At 46.6% G+C, this 23,219-nt stretch overlaps 1 protein-coding gene across 1 annotated transcript in view; it reads left to right on the forward strand.

The window, feature by feature from the left end:
• The first annotated feature begins 2,451 nt into the window (after positions 1-2,451).
• Positions 2,452-23,219, forward strand: part of Bcat1 (branched chain amino acid transaminase 1) — a 76,218-nt gene continuing 55,450 nt past the window's right edge. The window contains exon 1 of the mRNA XM_027430146.2: positions 2,452-2,716. Within this exon, the coding sequence (XP_027285947.1) occupies positions 2,711-2,716 (6 nt within the window). The 5' untranslated portion in view covers positions 2,452-2,710. The remainder of the gene's footprint in view (positions 2,717-23,219) is intronic.

Raw genomic sequence — 23,219 nt, forward strand, 5'->3', positions numbered from 1 at the left:
TGATTTTAGTATGTTTGTGTGCCCTCCGAATCTCGATTTGCCCTCATAAGCTCATAGGTAGCCCATGTTCCCCTCCTAGGAATAAGTCTTGTATCAGTCCATGCCCGGTGGGTGGCTCCTGACAGATGGTGCTGTTTGTTTCTGCGCCCACCCGGTGCGGTTCTCCTTCTCCCAGCTCAGAGTGGACCCCAAAGCTGCTTATAGACATCGTCTCCCAGGGCAATGTGCAGCCTGGAAAATCCCCTGTCTCATTCAGTATGGAGTAGGGCAAGGCCTGATCTCAAACACATATATAACTCAGATAAAGAACGTGATGCAATGGCAGGGCGTGGCACACACCTTTAACCTCAGTGCTTGGGAGGCAGAAGCATCCTGAGCCAGTTAGGCCCACATAGTGAGATCCCATCTCCAAACAAACAAACAAACAAACGTGATGCAATGGTTTTTAGTGTATGGCTATCGCCTAATTCTATCAAGTTTTTCTTCTTTCTCCTCCTTCCACCCTTATCCTAGGTTCCTCCCATTCATCCCCCTCTCTCCCCCACCCCCACCAGCCACTTAGTGACTGGACATAGGGGTTGCTGGGAGGTAGGCAAGCACCCTACCATTTGAGTTATATCCCAGGCCTCGAAAATCTTAGTCACCAAAGAAACTCTGTGCCTATTGACCAGATTGGTCACAACAACCTACCGTGTGCCTTCTCTTGTCCAGCTGCTTTTCAAATTGCTTAATGTTTTCAACAGTTATCCATGGTATAGGCATAACGACTTTTGGGGAGTGTGTGTGTGTGTACATGTGTGTATGTGTATATTGCTTCAGCCTAAGAGTAGCAAGGACTACAGATAGACATCACAGCACCTTGGCTTAATTCTCTCTCTCTGTCTCTCTCTCTCTCTGAAGGGACCAGCTCCCCTTTTGGCAGCCATAATGGCCGAACAGGTGCTTCTGTGACCTTGTCCTAGAAACTAGAAAGTCAGATGCCTCGTGACAAGGAAACAATCAGAAGTTAGCTGGTGGCGCTATGCTTTATGACCCTGGGTGTGCTTTACGGACAAGTGCATAGCAATGACGCACAAAGTATAGCAACCACTCTAGGAGGGCCTATGGGCCATAACAACCAGTTGACCAATCAACACAGGGCAAGCCCTCCAAGGCTGGAGGCACACCAATCATGAGCCTGTGCGTACCCCTAGACACTCCCCTTATGCTGCCCTATAAGATCTCTTGGGAGGCCCTAGGAGCCGTCTTTTACTAGCCATCTGCCATGGCGGGTGGGTGAAAGACCCTGTTAGCTCGTTAAATTACAATAAAGCCTCGTGCAGTTTACAGCAAGCTCTCGAATCCGCCTGGTGATTGGGGTGACCGAGAACATGGCCTGGGACCCCGGGTACTTGAGTTTTTCGGGGGTCTAACATCTCTAGATAGGGTTTCTCTGTAACTCTGACTGTCCTGGAACTCAGAGATCTGCCTGCTTCTGCCTCCTGAGTACTGGGACTAAAAGTGTGTGCCATCACTGCCTGGTGGCTGAATTCCTTCTTATTGTGGATGAATGCTCCATCCTATGAATGATAACTCACGTATTTCTGCATTCATCTGTTGATGTACATAGTGCTACTAGAGTTAAAAAGCCTATCTAGACTAAGTCGAATGGATGGAAGAACCTTTCTATTGTGCTGGGTACAAAGATAACTCAGTCATTCGTTTGCCTGGTCACCAGTTCATCCCAGGCTTCAGAAAGGAAAAAAAAAAAAAAGAAAAATCATTTTTATTTCTAGAGGATACAGGAAAAACAGTCCTGGACGAGGCTGATTCTCTTCCAAGGAGTTAGGAATAAAAATTTCACAACAAAGATCTGCTTAGATTACTGAACAGAAAGTTAGCGAGGTCCTCAGATGGGAGCGGCTCTCCTCACTAAAAGCCCCTGAACACTGTCAGCTGGGGTCTAGCCTGAGGCTACATACAGAGATCCAGCCACTGGGACACTTGTGTGTGGAGAGGGAGAGGAAGTGGCCAAGTGGCGCGCCAATCTCACATCAGAAAAATTCTGTGTGTGCACATCAGAGGATGCGAACTAAGAAAGCTGGCTACCCAACCTGAGAGCCCATCCCAGGGCTCCAATGGTGGAAGGAGAGAACCCATTCCTGTCGGCTGTCCTCCACAGGCGCCACTGTGCGAGCCCACCTAGCCACATACCCCTACACGAAATGTATTACATTTATCTAAATGTAATTTTAAAAAATTAAAAGGTGAAGGAATTGGCAAGAACGGCTGTATTTGAGAGTAGACTGAGGTTAGAGATTGAGAACCCACAGCCCTGGAAAAATCCAAGCTGTTCCTTACTATCCCAAAATATATCTTAAAACTTGTGCGCTCTGACCGGGTGCAGTGTGTGGCTGAGGTAGGGGAGGGAGGTAGCCAGGCTTCTCAGCAGCCAGCAGAGAGGAAGTGAATCAAAGGTCCTGTCAGAGCTGTCTCCCCTCCTGCAAGAGAAGTACGTGCCGCATCACATGGTCCCCCACCCTGGAGTGTGCCTGAGGCCCAGCTGCAGCTCCCTGCAGGGCCAGTCGCTGATGCAATCCGCAGCCCAGCGCTCCCAGCTCTCCATCTTCCGTGCTCCGCGACCCTGAGCGCCACGTGTCGCCGCCGCACCGCAGCTGGAGGAGACTCAGACCTGCGCTCAGGAGCTGGAGCCCCGATATCCGCACGAGCAATGAAGGTAAGGGACTGAAGTTCCTGCTGGAATGCAGCCACCCACCGGGGACATCTCGGACGGAGAGAGGAGATGAAAGGACAAACCCGCTTTGTTTCGGGTCCTCGGCCACCAGGCTTGGGGACCCGGCCTGGTCTCCGTCCGCAGTTGCTCCCACTCGGGCTCGTGCCCGGGGTCTGTGGGTTCGGTACCCAGCTTCAGAGGATGTCACAACACCTGTCCCACAGTCTCCCGAGGCGGGAAGAAAGACCTTGCGTCTGAGCTGCCCAGAGATGGGGTTTGGGGAGGATGCTCGGGTTGCTCTCTTGGGCGGGTGTAATGGAAGCGGGAAGACGACCTTCTTAGCATCTTTTCGGTTCCAGGCTCCATGTGGAAGCTCCGGGAGTTACAGGTCACTTGAGCTTTAGGGCAGCCTGAGGGACAGGAGCGTCCAGGCGTTGTCTTCTAGTGCTAATCTGATGGTAGCTAGCCCAGCCACCGACAGAGGCGTTTTAGGCTCTCAGATCTGAAAGGCGCCCCTTTCTAAGGGAAATGGTACTCAGTTGGTTGTGCCATTTTCTAGCTTCCGGGAAGGAAGTTTCCAGTAATAAACCGTGGGCTTTTGGGAGCAGTGGAGCGCAGCCACATTTCAGCTTCTGAGGAGGTGGAGGAGGGAGTTAGAGACTGGACGGAATCCCCTCATCACTTCATTCATACCGCGGCTCCCTTTGCCTCTAGCCCTTACAGACATGGAGATATATGTGTATTTTACTTCTCTGCCTTGTTTCACTAAATCATACGCGTACTATTTTGGTAGACATGCATTTAATGTATTCACTATCTGATTCAGTTGCTCATTCTGTGTAAATCTACCTTAAAATGTAAGTTCCCAAACTCTGGGTGGGCAGTTTATGTGCAGAGAAAAGCTACGTGCTGTACTCCACAGCTCACTGAGAAAAGGGGTTCACATTCCCCAGCTGTGGACCCTTTAGCAAGGCCCAAAGCTAACGACGAGGGCTAACCTAGGGTGGCACTGCCTTGTCGGGAAGTGGGGAGGGGCAAATTTCAGTTTAATTTACTTTCTGAGCCATGGAGACAAAGGACGGAGTTTTAAAAAATTGTCACTGTGAGCCAGGCTTGGAGGCACCACGAGTAAATAGTCCCAGTGCTTGTGGCATGGAGAGAGAAGACTCGGGAATTTAGGACCATCCTTGGCTGTGTAGCAGCCACTAGGGCTACAGGAGACCAACTCTGGGCTAAGAACAACAAAATCAAGGGGGGTGGAAGTCTGTAGGTAAGGACTATTCTCAGGTCATTGGATACTCATTGGGAATGGGTTGCAACCTTCTGGGAGGAAATTAAAAACAGCCTTATGATCCTAAGTGAGAGGCTTTCCAGAGTATCTGTGACTTGCTTGGTTATTTTCCCAATTGTAAGTTTTATTCCTTATTTCTCATGTGTGCCCATGAGGAAACTCTGTTACCAACCCAGAGAAAGCTAGGACTATTCAGACCTTATTTCAGTCCATATAAGTGAGGATGCTGCTTGGGCGTTGGGTTGTGACTTTAGGGGTCTTATAGAGAGCCTTTTATGGAGATGGCATGGGATGCCTGCCTAAAGGGTTTCCTCCATTCCTCCAAAGTCTGCTAACTATGCTTCTTTATTAATTCAAAAGATTCGTTTTTATGCGTGTGGGTGTTCTGGCCGCACGGGTATCTGTGCATGCCAGAAGAGGGTGTCAGATGCCCTGGAAATGGAGTTCCAGAGGGTTGTGAATCACCATAGAGGTGCTGGGAATCGAACCTAGATCTTCTAGAAGACCAGTCAGTGTTCTTGATCACTGAGCCATCTCTCCAGGCTCAACACACAACGTTTGAGAGTCTGTTCTCTCTGCCCACCAGGAGAGTGACCAGGATAGAACCTAAGAGACAGGGCTTGGTAGTGAGCACCTCTGCCCGTGGAGCTGCTTCACTGATCCCGTTGTCTTGTGTGTGTGTGTGTACTGTGTGTGCTTGTGTGTGCCTGCCTGTTTACATGCGTGAGTGCAGGCATGTACATACATGTTACCGTGTGTGGGGAGGTCAGAGGGCAGCCTCTGGCGCTTCTTACCTTTCTCATTTGAAACAGTCTTTGTTGTGAGCCACTGTGTGATGGGGAATGTACTGTGTATGTTCATCTTATTGATTATTGAATAAAGTACTTGTTTGGCCAATGAGACAGCAAGTTAGGCGGGACTAGGAGTCAAAGAGGATTCTGGGAAATGTAGTAGAGAAGTGGTGATCCAGGCCGGAAGTGACATAGCAAGGAGACTCATATTTAAGCAAAGAGAAACCAGAAGTGTGCCCCCTTTCCCCTCCGCTCTTCCTTCAGCATCCACTGGCAAGGAGGGACAGCAGTGGAAGGCGACCGATAAGATAAGTCTTATAAAATACATAGATTTATGATAATTAAGACTGAGCTAGCAGATGGGAATTCTAGTCATTGGCCAAGCAGCATTGTACCTAATATGTCTCTGTATTATTTTGTCCATCCACGCAGTGGCAGAATTCGGGTGGCTGGCAGAGACCGCCCACATGGCGGTGGGGCTCGGGTGGCTTTTGGCAGAAAGATTTATCATAACAACTGTGTGTGTCAGGGAAGCTGGCCTGTGAGAGGCACCGCCTCACTTGACATTGCTGAGCTCTGGGAATTTGAACTCAGGTCTTTAGGGCTGTGCCTTACCCACTGAGCTACCCCACCTCCCACATTGTCCCAGGCACCCTTCCCATCTCCTACTGTCTGTGGGACATGGCTTTCCCAGCAAGCATGGGAGGATCTAGATAACCCACTCATTCTCAGTTGTACCCATGGACAGCCTTGGCAATGCCATTTATTTCTTGTTCAGAGTTTAACACAGCATATGATAACCATCGCTTCTTCGGGGTCTCTGAGGCACAACTGGGAAGGAAATGGTCATTCGGCCATGCCCAATGAGACTGGGCTCTTTTTAAATCAGCAGAGATACACATGAGAATTGCAGCCCAATTTTAAAAGCCATCTTAAGGGTTGGAGAGATGGCTGCCTGCTGCTCTCACAGGTTCCTAGAGTTCGGCTCCCAGCTCACAAGCACCTGTAGCTGCAGTTCCAGGGAGTCTGCAGCCTTCTGCCCTCCATGAGCCCCTGAGAGGAGGTGCACACTCCCATGTACAGGCACACATAAAATACACACCAAGTCAGGGCTTAGGGTGTGCTGGCCCACAGGTGTGACTGCATTTGTAGCTGTTGCATGTTAAGGCGTTGGGTTCCCAGTGCTGTGTGAATGTGCCATCGAGGCAGAGCTTTGGAGACCAGTCAGGTGCCAGTGTCCATTTCATCACTGCTCTGAGTAATTTTTCAGAGTCAGTCACTGAGTTACATTACCTCTAGAATCAGATGTTTATATCCTTAAAATAGCTTAGAAATTAGACCATCTTACTCGCGATGGCATGGTGTGTTTCACAGACACTCTTCTATCATACAGTGACTTTTTGGTGGAAAGTAGTTTCCCCAGAATATTTTCTTGTTTTCAGTGGTTAATGAGAAAGAGACACACACACAGACACAGACACACACACACAGACACACACACACAGACACAGACACACACACAGACACACACACAGACACATACACAGACACACACACACACCACACACACAGAATCTTGCTTTTTGAGACAGGGTTTCTCTGTGTAGTCCTGGAATTCTCTCTGTAGACCAGGCTGGTCTTGAACTCACAGAGATCTGCCAGCCTTTTCTTCCCGAGTGCTGGGATTAAAAGTGCAAGTCACCATTCCCTGCTGATTTTTTTTTTTTTAAAGACGTTACGTCTTATTTTTTAAAGATTTATTTTATTCTTTGTGTGTGGGTGCTATCAAAGGCCAGAAGAGGGCCTTGGGACCCCTAGAATGAAAGTTGTAGGTGGCTGTGAGAAGCTTGATAGGGTCCTGGGACTGAACTCAAGTCCCCTGGCAGGGCAGGAAGTATTCTTTCCCACTGAGCCATCTCTCCAGGCCCTATTTTTATAAAGAAGATTTTACCAGATAGTCCTGTATGACCTTGAACTTGAGATTCCACTACATGGAGTGTGGGATTGCCACGGAGTATGGGGTTACCACTGAGTTAGGGGTTACTATGTAGTGTGGGATTGCCACGTGGTGAAGGGTTATCATTGAGCCTTTGGAGATGCCATACTCCAAGAAAGAAAAAAATGTTAAATAATAAGGTTGAGAGCTATTGTGGAAATATAGAAAAAGGATCAAACAGAAAGACAAGTATAAGAAGAAAATAGCCAACTATGTGGTAGAAGCCTGTAATTCCTGCAGTAGAAACCAATACAAGATTGCCAGAAATATGAGGCCAGTCAGGCTGCATATTGAGTACAAGACCAGTCAGGGCCATATAGCAAGATCTTCTCTCTTTTAAAAACAAAAGAAAGAAGTCTTGTGCGGATTATTTAATGTCTTTATATTATTTTGTGCTGTTATGGGGAACCTCCATTTGAAAATCAACTTTGTTACAGAAGCACATGTCTTCAATAATGTCTCCAGACAAAAAGCCGTATAGTTATTGTTTGCACTCAAAGGTGCAACTTAAACAGGGAAGGTCTGATAAAAGAATGGAGGAGGCTATTAAATATTTTTAGTAAAATATTGCCTTTGTCTTGTGCAGAACATGTAGAATACGCTCTTTAATTTAGTAAATAGTTTTAAAAGGTAGAGATACATTGTTGTAGCTAACCAATTCTTAATCAAAATTTCTGAAATTCTTGTTTTTTTCCATACCTATCAGAAGTTGTTTTCCAACTTGCTTGAATTATGGCTTTCTCTTCTCTTCTCAACTTCGGAAAAAATAAAAATAAAAAAGAAGACGTGGGATCTGCTGACAAACTGAGCAGACATATTTTATATGCCTTTTCAGCTATGTAACTTAATAATTGGATACTTATCATTTGTTTGATTATGTAATCGATAAAATGGTGATGTGTATTAATGTTAGTTCAACTATATATTTATTCTGTCTGGGAATGTGTGGTTATAGTTCTGTTGGGAGAAATAATTTGTCAGTGTTCACCAGCTTGTAAAAACTTAGTGCAAGAGCTTCAACATCTAAATAGAATGAAATGCATTTGTCACTGAAAAAAAAAAAAGAAAGAAAAGAAAAATGAAATGAAAAAAAAAACAGAGGAAATTACATAATGACATAATTATACAATAGTTTGAAGTTATACTAAAAACCATGGTTCTTTGTGATTGGAAAACTGTGAATTTGCTCTACATTGAAAATAGTCTTAACTTAAAAAAAAAGCCAGCTCACTTATTCTTTATTTCCTATGTATAAACCTGCATGTTCCATCAATTGTCTCATATGTAGTGTGTGCTTCTGCTGTTTTGGCCTTGCCTGGATATCTGCCTTTGGAAGCCTTGTTTGGTTGTGGTTCTTTGAGACAATCTCACGTAGGCCAGGCTAGGGTGTAACTCACCACGGACTCTATGTGGGCTGGAGACATGCATGGGAAGCCTCTGGCACAGCTTTGGAGGCCAAACATTCAGAGAATTTATGAGTGCCAACGTAAGGACATTTGCTGGGGTGCTCACCCAGAGAAGTAGCCAGCCTGCTGGGGTGCTCACCCGGAGAAGTCAGGAGAAGTCACGGTTGCTGACAAAGAAACACAGCTGGGACAGACACAGTTTCATCCACCGTGCATGAGGTCATGGTGGATTTGCACAGGGCAGTCATTGAGCAGTTGTTTGCATTCCATCACCACACAGGAGGGGGGAATTCTGCCAAGTATGTTCATTTCTGACTAGCTGGTTTGAGGTACCATTTCTTGTGATCATAGTCTTGGATGTTAGGTCAGCAAATTGTGAAATCATAGTAAGTACTTCTTTGAACTCTGGAGATAAAAGATAGAGTTAAAATAGGGAGTTAAAATAGGGAGTCGAGCATGGCGACAGGTGCTTGCCATCTGGGTACTTGACCTGAGATGGAGATACGATCATAAATTCAAGGTCTCTCTTGTATGTAGGAAGTTTGAGGCCAGCCTGGGCTGTGTGAAACTTGGCTTTAAAGATAACTACAGACATAAAGAATGTTGGGAGGTGTACTGCATGGCAGACTCCATGGTGTCGGGGTTGGTGGATGCTCTGTGCATATGAGGGTGTTTGCTGATGACTCCAGAAGAAACAGCAGGCTTGAAGAAGGATATGCTAGCTGAATTAAGAAAGCGGAGCTTGGGTGGGAGAACCGGCTCCGTGGTTGAGTGTTCCTGCTTTTCAGTGGACGGGGCTAGGGTTAGAGTATAGAACAGAGTCCCCACGGCCCAGAGTGCTGACCATTCCCATCCAGCTGGCTTGTTTTCCTTTGTTTCAGACAATGTGGTTTTAAAGCAAACTGATGAAGGCATACCAGGACAGACAAAGTCAACAAAGAGATGCTTAGACAATGTTCACCGAGCCCTCAGATTCAGAAAGAAAAAAAATCTATTAGGCAATTTTGGACTTTCCTTCTGCCAAAGAAGAGCTGTTCCTTGGGGTTTGTTTTTCTAGCTGTTAGTTCTGGGGAGGCCAGGGCTTCTCTAGTTTTCCTGGAGACTTCGACACCCATTGTGCCATCCCAGCTCCCCGAGGTTGTTTTCGCTTTGCTTTTGTTCTGCGCATCAACGATTAATGCTTCCCTTTCCTGACAGATTTGCCCAGGGGTTTTATGAATGCTTTTATTTATTTTTGCATTTATTCATATAATTCTGTGCACCCCTGAATGTGTGTGTGTGTGTGTGTGTGTGTGTGTGTGTGTGTGGCCAAAGGAGTACTACTCAAGTTTGAGGTCGGCCTGGACACTGTGAGCTCCCATCTCAAAAAAGAACAAACAAACAAGCAATCAAGCAAGCCAAAACAAGCCTCCCCCCTAAATAAAAATAGAAAAGAGTATATAAATGTGTCCTTAACATACTAGTTATACGGATCGGTAATGGCCTACAAACAGAAGCTGATTTAAATTTCATACAATTTAACCTTGGCATAAATTTCTGGTGCTAATAGACATTTTATACGGTGTGAGTTAGGCATTACCTAATTATTCTTTTACTTAAAAACTTTTGTGTGGTTGTGTGCACGCCACGGCTCCTGGAGGTGAGAGGGCAACTTTGGGGGGGGGGGGTCTGTTCTCTCCATTCATCATGTGGTTCCCCAGGACAGAACTCTGTTGCTAGATTTTTCTTTCCAGCTTGGTCCAAGAGCTACTTCAGCTCCAAATGAACACACGGACACTATATTAGTTATAAAACTAATGGCTGATGGCTAGGGCTTCTTACTGGCTAGCTCTGTCTTAATTATTAACCCATTTCTATTAATCTAAGTGTTTTCTACGTGGTCTTATCTTACTGGAGAAGGGTCCGTATCTGTTACTCCTTCCTCCACTACAGGGCGTCTCTCTATGGCGGACTCTCCCTGCCTACCCTTCCCAGAGTCCTCCTCGTCTCCTAGTCCCGCCTATCTTCCTGGCTCTATTGGCAAAACCGTGTTTTATTCATTAACCAATAAGGGAAGCACACACACAGAAGGACATCCCCCATCAACCAATCAGAGAAGCAGATGTAGAGAAGGACGCCCCCGTCAGATCTCAGGTCGTCAGGCCTGGCAGCAAGTGCCTTCTCCCACTGAGCCATCTCTTTGGCGACTCCACATCATTCTTAGTCTTGAGAAATAGCTGTGTTCATGGACAGAGATGGGAAGAGACGTTGGGAGAGAAGGAGGGAGGCAAACACAAATATAATAGAGTTGACTTCTACAATAAGCATCTGTGCAAAGTACAGTGGTATCAAAAAAGATTCGGTGCAGAATCAGAAAAGCTTTCAGGAAGGTGGGGCCCTGGAGTCCCCTGGGAAAGGTTGATCACATGACCAGAGAAGTTAGAGCATCGTCCACTTGCAACCCACCTCATATTCCTGAGGTCAGACTTTCCAGAATTGTCCCCCGAAATCTGTTCCTGATGCTTTCTGCAACCTGATGGTAGTTTCCTGTCCTCACCACCCACCCCAGATGCTCCTCACTGACCCAAGAGAAGCCAATTCTGGGCCAGCCTGCAAGGCACAGGTGGCTGGTCCCTTCCCTCAAGCTGGAAACAGGTGATTACAGCCACCCCACCCAGTGCTGTTCTGTGTAACTAACTACCCCCTGTGCTGTTTTGTGTAACTAACTACCCCCTGTGCTGTTCTGTGTAACTAACTACCCCTCTGTGCTGTTCTGTGTAACTAACTACCCCCTGTGCTGTTCTGTGTAACTAACTACCCCTCTGTGCTGTTCTGTGTAACTAACTAACTACCCCCTGTGCTGTTCTGTGTAACTAACTACCCCCTGTGCTGTTCTGTGTAACTAACTACCCCTCTGTGCTATTCTGTGTAACTAACTACCCCCTGTGCTGTTCTGTGTAACTAACTACCCCTCTGTGCTGTTCTGTGTAACTAACTACCCCCTGTGCTGTTCTGTGTAACTAACTACCCCCTGTGCTGTTCTGTGTAACTAACTACCCCTCTGTGCTGTTCTGTGTAACTAACTAACTACCCCCTGTGCTGTTCTGTGTAACTAACTAACTACCCCCTGTGCTGTTCTGTGTAACTAACTACCCCCTGTGCTGTTCTGTGTAACTAACTACCCCTCTGTGCTGTTCTGTGTAACTAACTAACTACCCCCTGTGCTGTTCTGTGTAACTAACTAACTACCCCCTGTGCTGTTCTGTGTAACTAATTACCCCCTGTGCTGTTCTGTGTAACTAACTACCCCTCTGTGCTATTCTGTGTAACTAACTACCCCCTGTGCTGTTCTGTGTAACTAACTACCCCTCTGTGCTATTCTGTGTAACTAACTACCCCCTGTGCTGTTCTGTGTAACAAACTACCCCCTGTGCTGTTCTGTGTAACTTAACTACCCCTCTGTGCTGTTCTGTGTAACTAACTACCCCCTGTGCTGTTCTGTGTAACTTAACTACCCCTCTGTGCTGTCTGTGTAACTAACTACCCCTCTGTGCTGTTCTGTGTAACTAACTACCCCTCTGTGCTGTCTGTGTACTAACTACCCCCTGTGCTGTTCTGTGTAACTAACTACCCCCTGTGCTGTTCTGTGTAACTTAACTACCCCTCTGTGCTGTTCTGTGTAACTAACTACCCCCTGTGCTGTTCTGTGTAACTAACTACCCCTCTGTGCTGTGTAACTCACTAACTACCCTTCCGTGCTGTTCATTGGCCTGTGCTGTGTTTTCCTTTCGACTATAATTGACATACTGGCTCTTGGCAGCCATGCACAGAGATCCTATCGATTGCCCCAGACTCTGCATTGGAACAGTGGCAGACAGTGTGATTAATCACACAGAGGAGGGATTTATGTCCCCTGCTTTTCTTGTGCCCCAGAATGATGACCTTTGCTTACTGTAATGTCCACGTGGAAGTCGTAAGAAGATTTCTCAGTGTAAGCCTCTGACCCTACTGAAGGTCTTAGGGCCACAGGGAGAAGAGCAGTTGTTTTTCTGTTGGCTTAGTCACTGCACAGGGATCTACTGATATTTTAATTATCTGTCATCTGTGGCCCATGACCCCACAGTCAATGCCCTACTGGCCACTCACCTGAAGTTGTTCTGGATGTAGCTTTATGAAGAACTGCAGCAGAGGCATTGTGAGAGGCTGGATCACCTGGGCTACTTGTCTTTGTTGGTGTCTGGCTGGTCCTTTTGCTCTGAAAATACACAAACCTTTAAAGGTAAGATTCACACACACACACACACACACACACACACACACACACACACACTGTGCACAAGTCAGTTAAAGATGATTTTCTTTTTTATGTTTGAGCAGGTAAAAGACATCTGTTAATTTTGTAAGCCTGATTGGACTGTGTAACCAAACTGTAATATGTCTTTATCCATCCGTATGAAAGGATGGCATGTAATAATAAGTCATGAAGACTCTAGCCAGTAAAATTTACACGTCTCATTCAGTCTCAGAGCCATTGCCATGTGGAGGGATCAGCACATACATTACCTGTTCTGTAGTCTTTTTTCTTTTTTTTTTTTTTTTATATGTAGCCAAGATTTTTAAGAGGTCTCCCTATATCAATTTTTTTTTTTTTCTCCCTCGAGACAAAGTTTCTCTGTAGCTTTGGAGGCTGCCCTGGAACTAGCTCTTATCGACCAGGCTGGTCTAGAACTCACAGAGATCTGCCTGCCTGGAGGACCAGATGGCATCTGAACATTTAAGGAAACTGGCTTTTCTGTGTGTGGCACCAGCCATTCAGGAGAAGCTAACCAGCCAGTGTTCTCAGGAAATGAGAAACCCACATGGCATAGTGAGTTTGCCAAAAGCCCTTGTGGGTCATGTAAGGTCAAGTGCTATTTCTCAGTTCTGCTCGAGCCTCTCATTAAGCCAGGCTGCAACTGTGCCCTTCGGAGCCTGGGCTCTGTGGCTCTTTTCTGCTCCCTAAAATTAAATACAGCTCAGGTTTCACAAATGGCACAGGATGTCAAAGGAGCTCTTGACTCAGGGGTGTGGTGAAGCACACCGTGCAACTGCTTCTGAAGGACGAAGACTATCGATGGTCCAGGCCATCTTGCTCTACACAGCAGGTCAGCCTGAGCTACCTGAGACTGTGAGACTGTCTCTCAAAAAAAAAAAAAAAAAAAAAAAGAAAAGAAAAGAAAAAAGACAAATAAGATTAAATAAAAATAAAAGAGAGTTTCAGACCCAGTGTGAATCTTCATCATAAAAAATTATAAGTGAGGGTCAGGAGTTAAGAGCATCCTTTGTGGCTGTGTCCTGAGGGAATGGGGGAAAGGACAGACCCTTGTATGGGAATGGGGGGGTTCAATAATGGCTGGAATCTCAGCACATTTATGGGTACAGCTCAGGAGGAGCAGGGTCTTGGCTAGCACACTCACATCCCCCACCCCCTCGCCCCAACTCCCCAAAAAAGCAAAAGACCCAGTGACATTTAATTATGTGTCCAGCAGTCTGTGCAAGTTGGGTCAAGGCAAAATATCATTCGAAGAGGCAGAGACAGTTTATTAAATTGGCTAACCTAAAGTTGCCACCTTAAAAGTCACATTTAAAACCTGTTTTTGTTTTGCTTGATCTTTTGAGACAGTGTCACACTATATAGCCTTGGCTGCCTGGAACTTTGTAGACTAGGAGGTCTAGTTATGTATACTAGGCTGGTCTCTAACTCAGAGACCGGACTGCCTCTGTCTCCCGAGTGCTGGGATTAAAGGTGTGTGCCAGTATGCTTGGTCGGTCTCACTTTTAAACAGAAGCTTGGGAGGTTGAATAACCGATCAAATTTCTTGCATTTGTCAAACAATGTCACAGACACTAGACATTTGGAAAAGAATGAAGTCACTGTCCTAGATAGTTGGGCAGCCATCCAGGGTCACAACTGCCCTACAAAATGTGGGATTGAACTGGTGTCTTCAACCTGCAGAATTTTCCAAAGAGGACCAGCACACAGAAAGGGCTGGGAGCCACTCAGTTTCTTCATCTCCAACCTTTTATATAAAGTCAGCCAAAGCCACTGTTTCGAACTTCGAATTTATACCGACCAGGCTCAGAGTCAAAATGTCATGCCTAAGTTCCTTGTCACCTGCTATTCTAGTTTCAACAAACACAAAACATTTCCTCTGTCTGAGCCCCTGTCAGATGTTCCCTGACGTTAACCAGTCAGTTGGTTCATCTAGTAAGTCCTCTAGTTTGTGGAATGAAGTGTTTTCTCATTCTGAAATGGAAAATAATATCAACCAAGCCAGGTGCGGTAGAGCATGCCTGTCACAGCAGTGTGGGGCAGAGGCAGAGGCAGGCAGATTCCTCTAGTGTGAAGCTGGTGTGGTCTACAATGAGTTCCAGACCAGAGCTGTATAGTGAGACCTTGTCTCAAAGCAAAATGAAAATGAAGCCAGATCTTTAAATCAAATTAAAAAGGCCCTTTAAAGGTCTTTAAAATATAATTTTTAAGAAAGAACATGTGTGTGTGTGTGTGTGTGTGTGTTTCTGTGTGTGTATATGTTTCTGAAAAAATCCAGGTATCTAGTTCACCCAGAGTCAAGGTCCCTCCAAGATGTACAGAGTTCCTGGGGATGCTGTGATTGACAGTTGCCTGGCCAAACTGGTAATGGCATTTATGGTTATAAAGAGCACACCAGGGCCAGGCATGCCCTTGGCACTATCACCCCATGGAGCTTGATGGGCCCGCTGAGCCAGCTGGTTTTTGTTGTGGGCTTAATGATTTCCCGAGGAAGGCTGGGTGCCAGGTTTCTTCATTTCCGACAGGACACAGTAGTTTGTAGAGTGAAAGGGTAGCCAGAGTGATGGCAGATGAAGAAATTACTCCACTCAGTGGACAAGGGTCGAGGCTTCCATGTTTATGGTCTCTGCATCTGCATCCAGTCCAATCCAGTTTTGTGAACCAATGAGTTTATTGGAGGAACTCTGCTGGGGTTCTGAGAGCATGGGTGAGGGGTGCTGTAGGCCTTTTCCCCCCAGGACCATGCACAGTTTGGAATAGAGATGAACTTGCCCAGGCAGTGAACAACAGTGATAGCCAGGCCTGCAGCAGTGGAACTCTTGACACTTCCGAACAGAATTTGGCCCAGAAGGGTCACAGGATCCTGTTGTTTTTCATTCAATTCAATACAGTGGCTGCACCTTCAGTAACTGCAGTCCCATCGGCAAGGGCAACTCTGCAGCTACCAACAGCAGTTTGGCCGCAAGGGCTGCTCCTAGGCAGGAATTCTCTTCCCCAGGTACGGGCTCTATCACAGCCGCTAAAGGAAACTTTATCTAGATCTCAGTCCTTCTATAGAACTCAGGATTCAAAGGTGGAGGTGAAATCCTCCTAGCTCAGAGAGGCTGAACAGCAAGTAGCTAACCTCTCCTTGCTCCTGTCTCCTGGAAAAGGGAGGCTCCTCCTGCTGGGCTCCCACTAAACCCTCTGCCCTTCGCCCCCCCCCCCCCCCCCCCCCCCCCCCCGCCACTTCAGGTCAGCTAGCTGCTGACTCAGCCTCCTGACCCCTGGTTCATTTATTCAGTCAAACAAATGTAACATGTCTTTAACAAAAGCAGCAGAAACAAATGTAACACACCTTTACACAGTTAAGATACTATTCCACAATGGGACTCTCAGCTGGGAGTCTAGCTGTTACTAACTCCCTCCTGCCCACCTCCAACTTGTGAGAAGCTGGAGTCCATGAAGCAGTGGGGGCGCTAACTGAAAGTAGGACTCTGTGATGCAGGCCTATGAGCCAGTCTTCCTCCCTCCCTCCCTCCCTCCCTCCCTCCCTCCCTCCCTCCTCCCTCCCTCCCTCCCTCCCTCCCTCTTTCCCTCCCCCCCATTAAATTACTTACAGAGTAATAGGCTCCCTTATGCATTTTCCTAACACTCTGTCCTGGTTGCTTCCCCTCCTTCTCCCTCACGGTCCTCTTTCCATCTCTCTCCCCTCACCTTCCCCACTGCAACCTTTGCCCCCAATATTCTCCCCTCACTTCTTTGCTGTTTCCTTTCCCACCCCCACCCCACCCCGGCTCAGTCCCATGTCTTCCCATCTCATGAGCCCCTGGCTAGTTTCCGTGACTTGACTTCCTAGCTACAAATATTTAACAATCAGAAGCTAGGATCCCCCTGGGGGAGACAACACATACTCCTGGTCTTCATCCCCTAAACAAGATGCTGCCATGCAATGGCTAACTTTTGACTGTATACTTCATTACGTGGAGAACCACCCAGAACAGTAGATACCTGGGCATGTCTCTCAGGGTGTTAACTCGGGGTGAAGGAGAAGACCTACCTTGAATGTGAACACCCATACCACGGGCTGGAGTCCTAGACTGATTAAATGGGAAAAAGGAACAAAGCCAGTGTCTGCTTCAGATCTGCTCAGGTGTGAACAGGCAGCTTGCCGTCCCTGCTCCCGCCTTCCTGCCACAGCTGGACTGTCCTCTCCACTGGAGAGCCAGCGTGAGCCATTCCTTTCTAACATTGCTTTCTGTTAGGTATTTCCTCAGAGCAAGCAGAAAGTAACTAGTATGTACAGGGCTCACATTGTGGCGAGTGTCACTGGTCTCTCAGGTATAATGTAAAATATGAGGGAAGAAAGAAAAAATACAGGAGGGGGCGTGCATGGCCTAGATGTGGACGCTGCCTCCTTTTTCAGTGTCTCAGGACACTGCTAGCCCAGTGGCCAGAGACCTCACACTTTGCTGTCCTAGTGAGTTTTTTGTCATCAACTAGAATCATCTGGAAGGAAGGAACCTCAATTGAGAACAACGCCTCCATTCGGATTGTCCTAGAGGCAAGGCTCTGGGGGCATCTTTTTGATTGCTGATTGACATGGGAAGGCTCAGCCCACTGTAGACTTTGGCTCCCCGGGAAGGTACATTCCCTAAATTTCCTTCCTGATGGACTGTGATCCCCAACATGTGAGCCAAATAAATCCTAACTCCCCGGGTTGCTTCTGGGCATGGCGTTTATCACAGCATCAGAAAGCACAGTGATACATGTCCATGGATGCAGAGGTTGGCTGTAAAGCTCCTGGTGACCATTAATAGTGACACAAGTGGAGCTTTGGGCAGCACAAGCCGAGGGTTGCTGGCCTACAAGACCATCAAGGAAAGCCAGTGTTTGCTGGCATCTAATCAGAACCAGATTTGAGCTGTGCCCTTATCTTCATGTGGCAGTCATCAGAGGCCCCGGACTACCCCTTCTGTGTCTGTGTATGGTTTTGTGCCTGTGAGTGCAGTATGGGTGGAGAGCAGAAGATGTTGGATCCCCTGGGGCTGTTGGGAGCCAGACTCCAGTCCTCTGAATGAAACAGGCTTTCTTTTAGGCCACCAGTGAGCTCTGAAATCATGATTCGGAGACTTATTAGTTATGAGTGCTGGGCCTTAGCTTTATGCTTGTCCCACCAGCTCTTATAACTTAATTTAGCCTGTTTCTCTTGGGCTTTTTACCTTTCTTTCATTCTGTGTGTCCTACTTTCCTGCTTGCTTTGTGTCTGTCTGTCTGGCCCTGAGTGTCTCCCTCTCTTTCTCCCTCATTCTCTCCTCTCTTATTCCCTGAGCCTAGATTCCTCATCTTCTTTATTCTCTCTGCCTACCAGCCTTGCCTATCCCTCTTCTGCTTGGCTATTGGCCATTCAGCTTTTTATTAGATCAATCAGCTGCCTTAGGCAGGCAAGGTGAAACAGTAAACTCTTTACAAAATTAAACAAATGCAGCAGAAACAAATGTAACACACCTTTACCCAGTCAAAGTAATATTCTGCAACATAAACAAATGGAACACATATTTGCCTATTAAAGTAATATTCCACAACATCTGCAACAGCAGCAGGCACTCTTAAACACTGAGCCATCTCTCCAGCTCCATGACATGAATTTTAAAAGCAGAGTACCACTTAGTGTGGTGGTGCCAGCACTCAGGAAGCAGAGGCAGACAGATTTCTGTGAGTTCAAGGCCAGCCTGGTCTACAGAGTGAGTTTGGGACTACACGGTGAGACACACACACACACACACACACACACACACACACACACACACACACACACAAATGCATGAGTCCATATTCAAGTGTCAGTGTGTAACACAAAATGTTCTCTAAAGTCATGGAGGAAATGTCTGTTTGATGAGAGGTGGCCAGTGGAAAAGCACCAAATTTCCTCATTGTTACTCATTGCTTCAGTTGATACTGTATCCATTGCCATGTCTAAGTTCACCTGCAGCAGCTGGGCCAGTCATCTGACCATAGCCTGTCTGGGAGGTTCCTTAGTACCTCACCAGACTGTCCAATCCTCCAGACCACAGCATCTGACTGTCCATCCCTCCAGACCACAGCATCTGACTGCAGGGTTCCATGGTTCTCAGTGAATGTCTCCATTGAGCTCTCCTGGGTCTCCTTCCTCTGATTTCCCCCACTCTCCCCTGTCCTCCCTTCTGTCCACTGTGTGAAACTTGATGAAGTCTGGCTATGTCCTTCTGCTGTCTGACTTCTTTTCATCCCATATAGAGCAGCAGACATGTTCTACCTATGTCTAGCTTGGTGGACCATTGAGTTTATTGGGTTTGCTTACAGGCGTATGGGCAACTCCTAGGCAGTTGTATCACTGAAAAGTCTGGCTTACCCAGCCCCCTGCAGAACTTACTGGCAACACGACTAGAAAGAGTCTCCATCTAGACTGCTCATCTGGTCATCTTTTGAACCCTTAAAAAATGATTTATGTTTTATTTTACTTTATTTTATTGGTTTTTTCAGACAGGGTTTCTCTGTATTGCTTTGGAGGTTATCCTGGAACTTGCTCTGTAGACCAGGCTGGCCTCAAACTCAGAGATCTGCCTGCTTCTGCCTCCTGAGTGCTGGGATTAGAGGTGTGCGCCACCAACACCCGGCATTATAATTATTTTGTATTTATTTATTTAGTGTGTGTGTGTGTGTGTGTGTGTGTGTGTGTGTGTGTGTGTTGGGGGGGTGGGGTTGAGCGCACATGCCTGCGTAGGCCAGTAAAGGATGCTCTGAAATTGGAAAATGGAGCTACAGACAATTGCAAGCCGCCCAGCATTGGCTAGGGTCCTCTGCAAGAGCAGTGCACATTCAACATCTGAGCCATCTCTCTAGTCCCAGACCTTTGGGATTTTGTGAGTTTTAGGAACTTCCTGAGCCTCTTGAGTTGTATTTATTTTCCTGTCTTAAGGAGTCTCCTTGTAGCCCGGCCTGTTTCTGTTTGAGGAATTAGGTACACAGTAAACTCTGCAGTCCTTACTTCCTACTGCAGCCTGGCTCAGTTTATTAACAGGATCATCTGCCCTGGACATTTGCCAAGAGCTGCCTCAGTACCCATTCTGTTCAACCTTCCTCCACTCTTCAAACTGGAGCTCAGACATCGGTGCTGTCATTGAGAACCCTTGTTCTCAATTCTAAACCTTGCTGTGGTTTTACTTGCCTGTAGGTTAAAATCAATGAAAAGGCTTTTTCTGTGGGCTGTGGATGCAGCTCAGGTTGCCTCGCACACACAAGGCCCTGGGTAAGATTCTAGCCCTAAATAGGCTGGGTCTTATGTTGCATGCTTCTAACCCCAGGACTTAAGAGGTGGAGGTGAGAGAGTTATAACTTCAAGGTCTGTCTTGGCATCATGGAATTGAGGCCAGCCTGAGATACATGAGACCCTGAGGTGTGCTCTCTCTCTCTCTCTCTCTCTCTCTCTCTCTCTCTCTCGCTCTCTCACTTTCTCTCTCTCTATCTCTGACACACACACACACACACACACACACACACACACACACACACACACACAAAATCTCTTCTTAATATGACATGAAACAGAGTGACCTAATATCTAACATCTTAACCTAACATCTCTGCTTCATCCTAGTTATGGCTAATTAATAGTCAATAAGAGCAAGGACATTGCCCCCTGTGGTGAAAAATTATTTCCCCAGTGAAATACGACTGACTGTGACTTATTTACTGTCCTAGCCATGGTCACTATTGCTATGATGAAGCACCAGGACCGAAAGCAAGTTAGGAAGGAAAGGCTTAGACTCCTACATTGTTACCCATCATTGAAGGAAGCCAGGACAGGAAGTCAAATGGGGCAGGAACCTGGAGCAGCTGCTGCAGGGGCCATGAAGGGATGCTACTCACTGGCTTGCTCCCTGTGGCTTGCTGAGCTTGCTTTCTTAAAGACCTTAGGACCACCAGCCCAGGGATAACACCACCCACCATGGCCTGGGCCTTCCCACATCAGTCACTAATTAGAAAATGCCCTGCAGGCTTGCCTACAGTCCCATCTTTTGGAGGTTTCTCTCAGCTGAGACTCCCTCCTCTTTGACCCCAGGCTGTGTCAAGCTGATGTTAAACCACCCAGCACATTTATAAAAGTGTCTACAGCATGATCTGTTTTTTAAATCCACGATCCTTTCCATTGCATCTTCATTCACATTTTAAACAACACAGTTAAATGATGTAAATACAAAAATGTTATCTTTTTAAAACCTCGTTTTAAATTGAAGCCTCCAGGGTGCACATAATGGGGTTCCAGGTGAGGTTTCCACCCACAATGCATTGCATGATATTCACGTGAGGCTGAATTCATTCTTCAAGCATTAGCTGCTCCATGTGGAGACGTCAGTACCCTTTCTTCTAGGCTTCTGAGCTGTTTGGTACATGATGTTATCATCAGCCACCCCATTGTACAACCGTGTACCAGAAGTCCCTGCTCCTGTCTGAATTATGAGTAGCTTAGCACTTAGTGTTCCTCCATCTGTGTGCTGGACAGACAGCTTAGCATGTGCAGCGTCCAGGGTTTGACATCCAAAACAAACAAACAAAAAAAACAAAACAAAAAAACCCAATCTTGCACATTTCCCCCTTTTATCCAATATTCTCAGTCTCTGTCAACACTGCTCCCAGCTTCTGTGAGGTCAGCTTTTTTCCAGTCCACGTGAGTGCAGCCACGCGTGTCTTGTAGCCATGACAGAATGCCCTGACAAAGACTACTTACAGGTGCTGGAGAGAGGGTTCAGTGAGTGGCTAAGAGCATGCCCTGCTGTCACCAAGGACCTGAGGTTGGTTCCCATCACCCGTGTTGGGTAGTTCATAATTGCCCGTAACTCTAGCTTCAGGAGATCTGATGCCCAATCCTGGCCTCCAAGGATACCTGCACTCACATGCATGGATACACACATACCTTCTCATGGCTTATTATTATTGTGGAAAGCAATTTTAGGGGACTTGAGCAACTCAGCTCATAGTTGGAGGTCGCAGCCCATCATGGGGGAAAGTCTTGGAAGCAAAAGCCTGAGTCGCTGGTCACATTGCTCCCACTCGAGGAGGCAGAGTGAGTGGTGATGGTCTGCTTGATCTCTATTTTATTATTTTTATTAATTTTACTGAATTTTTAAAGAGCATATCTTGTTCCTATTCTTTCTGCTCTCCAGACCCTTCCCACCTCCTTACTCACCAACTTCATATTCTTTCTCTCCAAAAACAAAGCAGCAAGGAAAAAAAAAACTCATAAAACCAAATCAAAACAAAACAGGAAAAACAACAAAAGGGAAAATCAAAAAGAACTAAAAAAAATGAACAAAATAAAAACAGAGTCCGTCTCGTGTTGGCCGACTGTGCCTGGGGAAGGGCCCTGCGCTGGCGTGTGTGGTTGATAAACCGTGACCAGTCCGCTGGAGCTAACAGAGGTCCCCTCCCAGCTCCCATTAGTTTCTCATAGTTTCTTGGTTGGGATGGATCTTTGTGTCCCTTTCCCCATGGCGGTGCCAGGGATTTGTCTGCTTTGAGCCTATGCAGGTTTTATGAATGCTGTCACAGTCCCTGTGAGTCCCTGTGTGCATCTGTCCTGTTTTCTCTGGCTGACTCTGCTTCCTGTGAATCACCACCACCTCTGCCTCTTAAATCTTTCTACCTCCTCCTCTGCATAGAGCCCTGAGCCAGGGGAGGGGCTTGACAGAATTACTCTGCATACTGTCCAGTTGTGGGTCTCTGTTAATTCCCATTTACTACAAGAAGAAACTCTCTGGTGAGGGTGGAATGACGCCCTGCTCTATGGCCATGGCAATATGTCATTAGGAGTCATTTTATTGCTGTGGTCCTTTAGCAGAATGACAGTAGTAAATTTTCCTCTAGACCCATGACCTACTTAGTCTCGGGTTTTGGGCTGCTTAAGTAGTGTTATGTATGGGTTCCATCTCATACAGTGGGCCTTTAAATCTAATTAAAAAAATGTGGCTGTGGAAAGATAAGTTTATCTGAGGAATCAAACTGTTGGGCTGTCTGGGCAGGAGGGCAGTGTGTGGATGGAGCAGGAAAAGCCTTGTCAGTTTTATGGAGACAGGGAGGGAGAGGTGTGGGCCAGAAAAGTCTGGGAATTAGTGTGAGTTTATTCAGGAGCCAGATGCCCTTGCCAGATGGGCCGGGGAAGTAGTGGCTTTCCTGGTAGACACAACCCCTCCGAATGCTGAGTTTACCATACCTTTTACCCCCAAACAATCCTTTCCTTGGTCACGTCAGAGTCATTCTCCTTAGGACATTATCACCAGTGCTGCCATTTTGGGGGCTCCACTTTGGATCTTGCAGTCAGGTTCCTATTGTAGCCGCAGGTCCGTTGCTGGGAGTTACTGGCAATCACCTTTCTCCTCTGATGGTGTGGCGAACGGTCAGCACCATGAATGCTAGTCTGTAGGGATGAAACATCAGCTGGATACTGGCTGGATTTCACCATGTTTGATGAAATAAGTAAGTTGTGTCTTCAGCAATATGACCCTACTACTGTTGGGTTATGGAGAGAAACCAATAGCCTTAGCAATAGCATGTGAGTGATATTTAGGAATCCATGGGGTCTCTTTGGCCAAAAACTCAACAAGATAGAACCTATTCCTGGCACTGGAGGTTTTACTTGGTGGCATAAGATGTTTAGCTGGGCATTGTCTCTCCCATTATATGGTGATTCCATTTAATTTCTCCTGATATGTGTAT

Source organism: Cricetulus griseus, chromosome 8, assembly GCF_003668045.3.
Source record: "Cricetulus griseus strain 17A/GY chromosome 8, alternate assembly CriGri-PICRH-1.0, whole genome shotgun sequence".
NCBI lineage: Eukaryota > Metazoa > Chordata > Mammalia > Rodentia > Cricetidae > Cricetulus > Cricetulus griseus.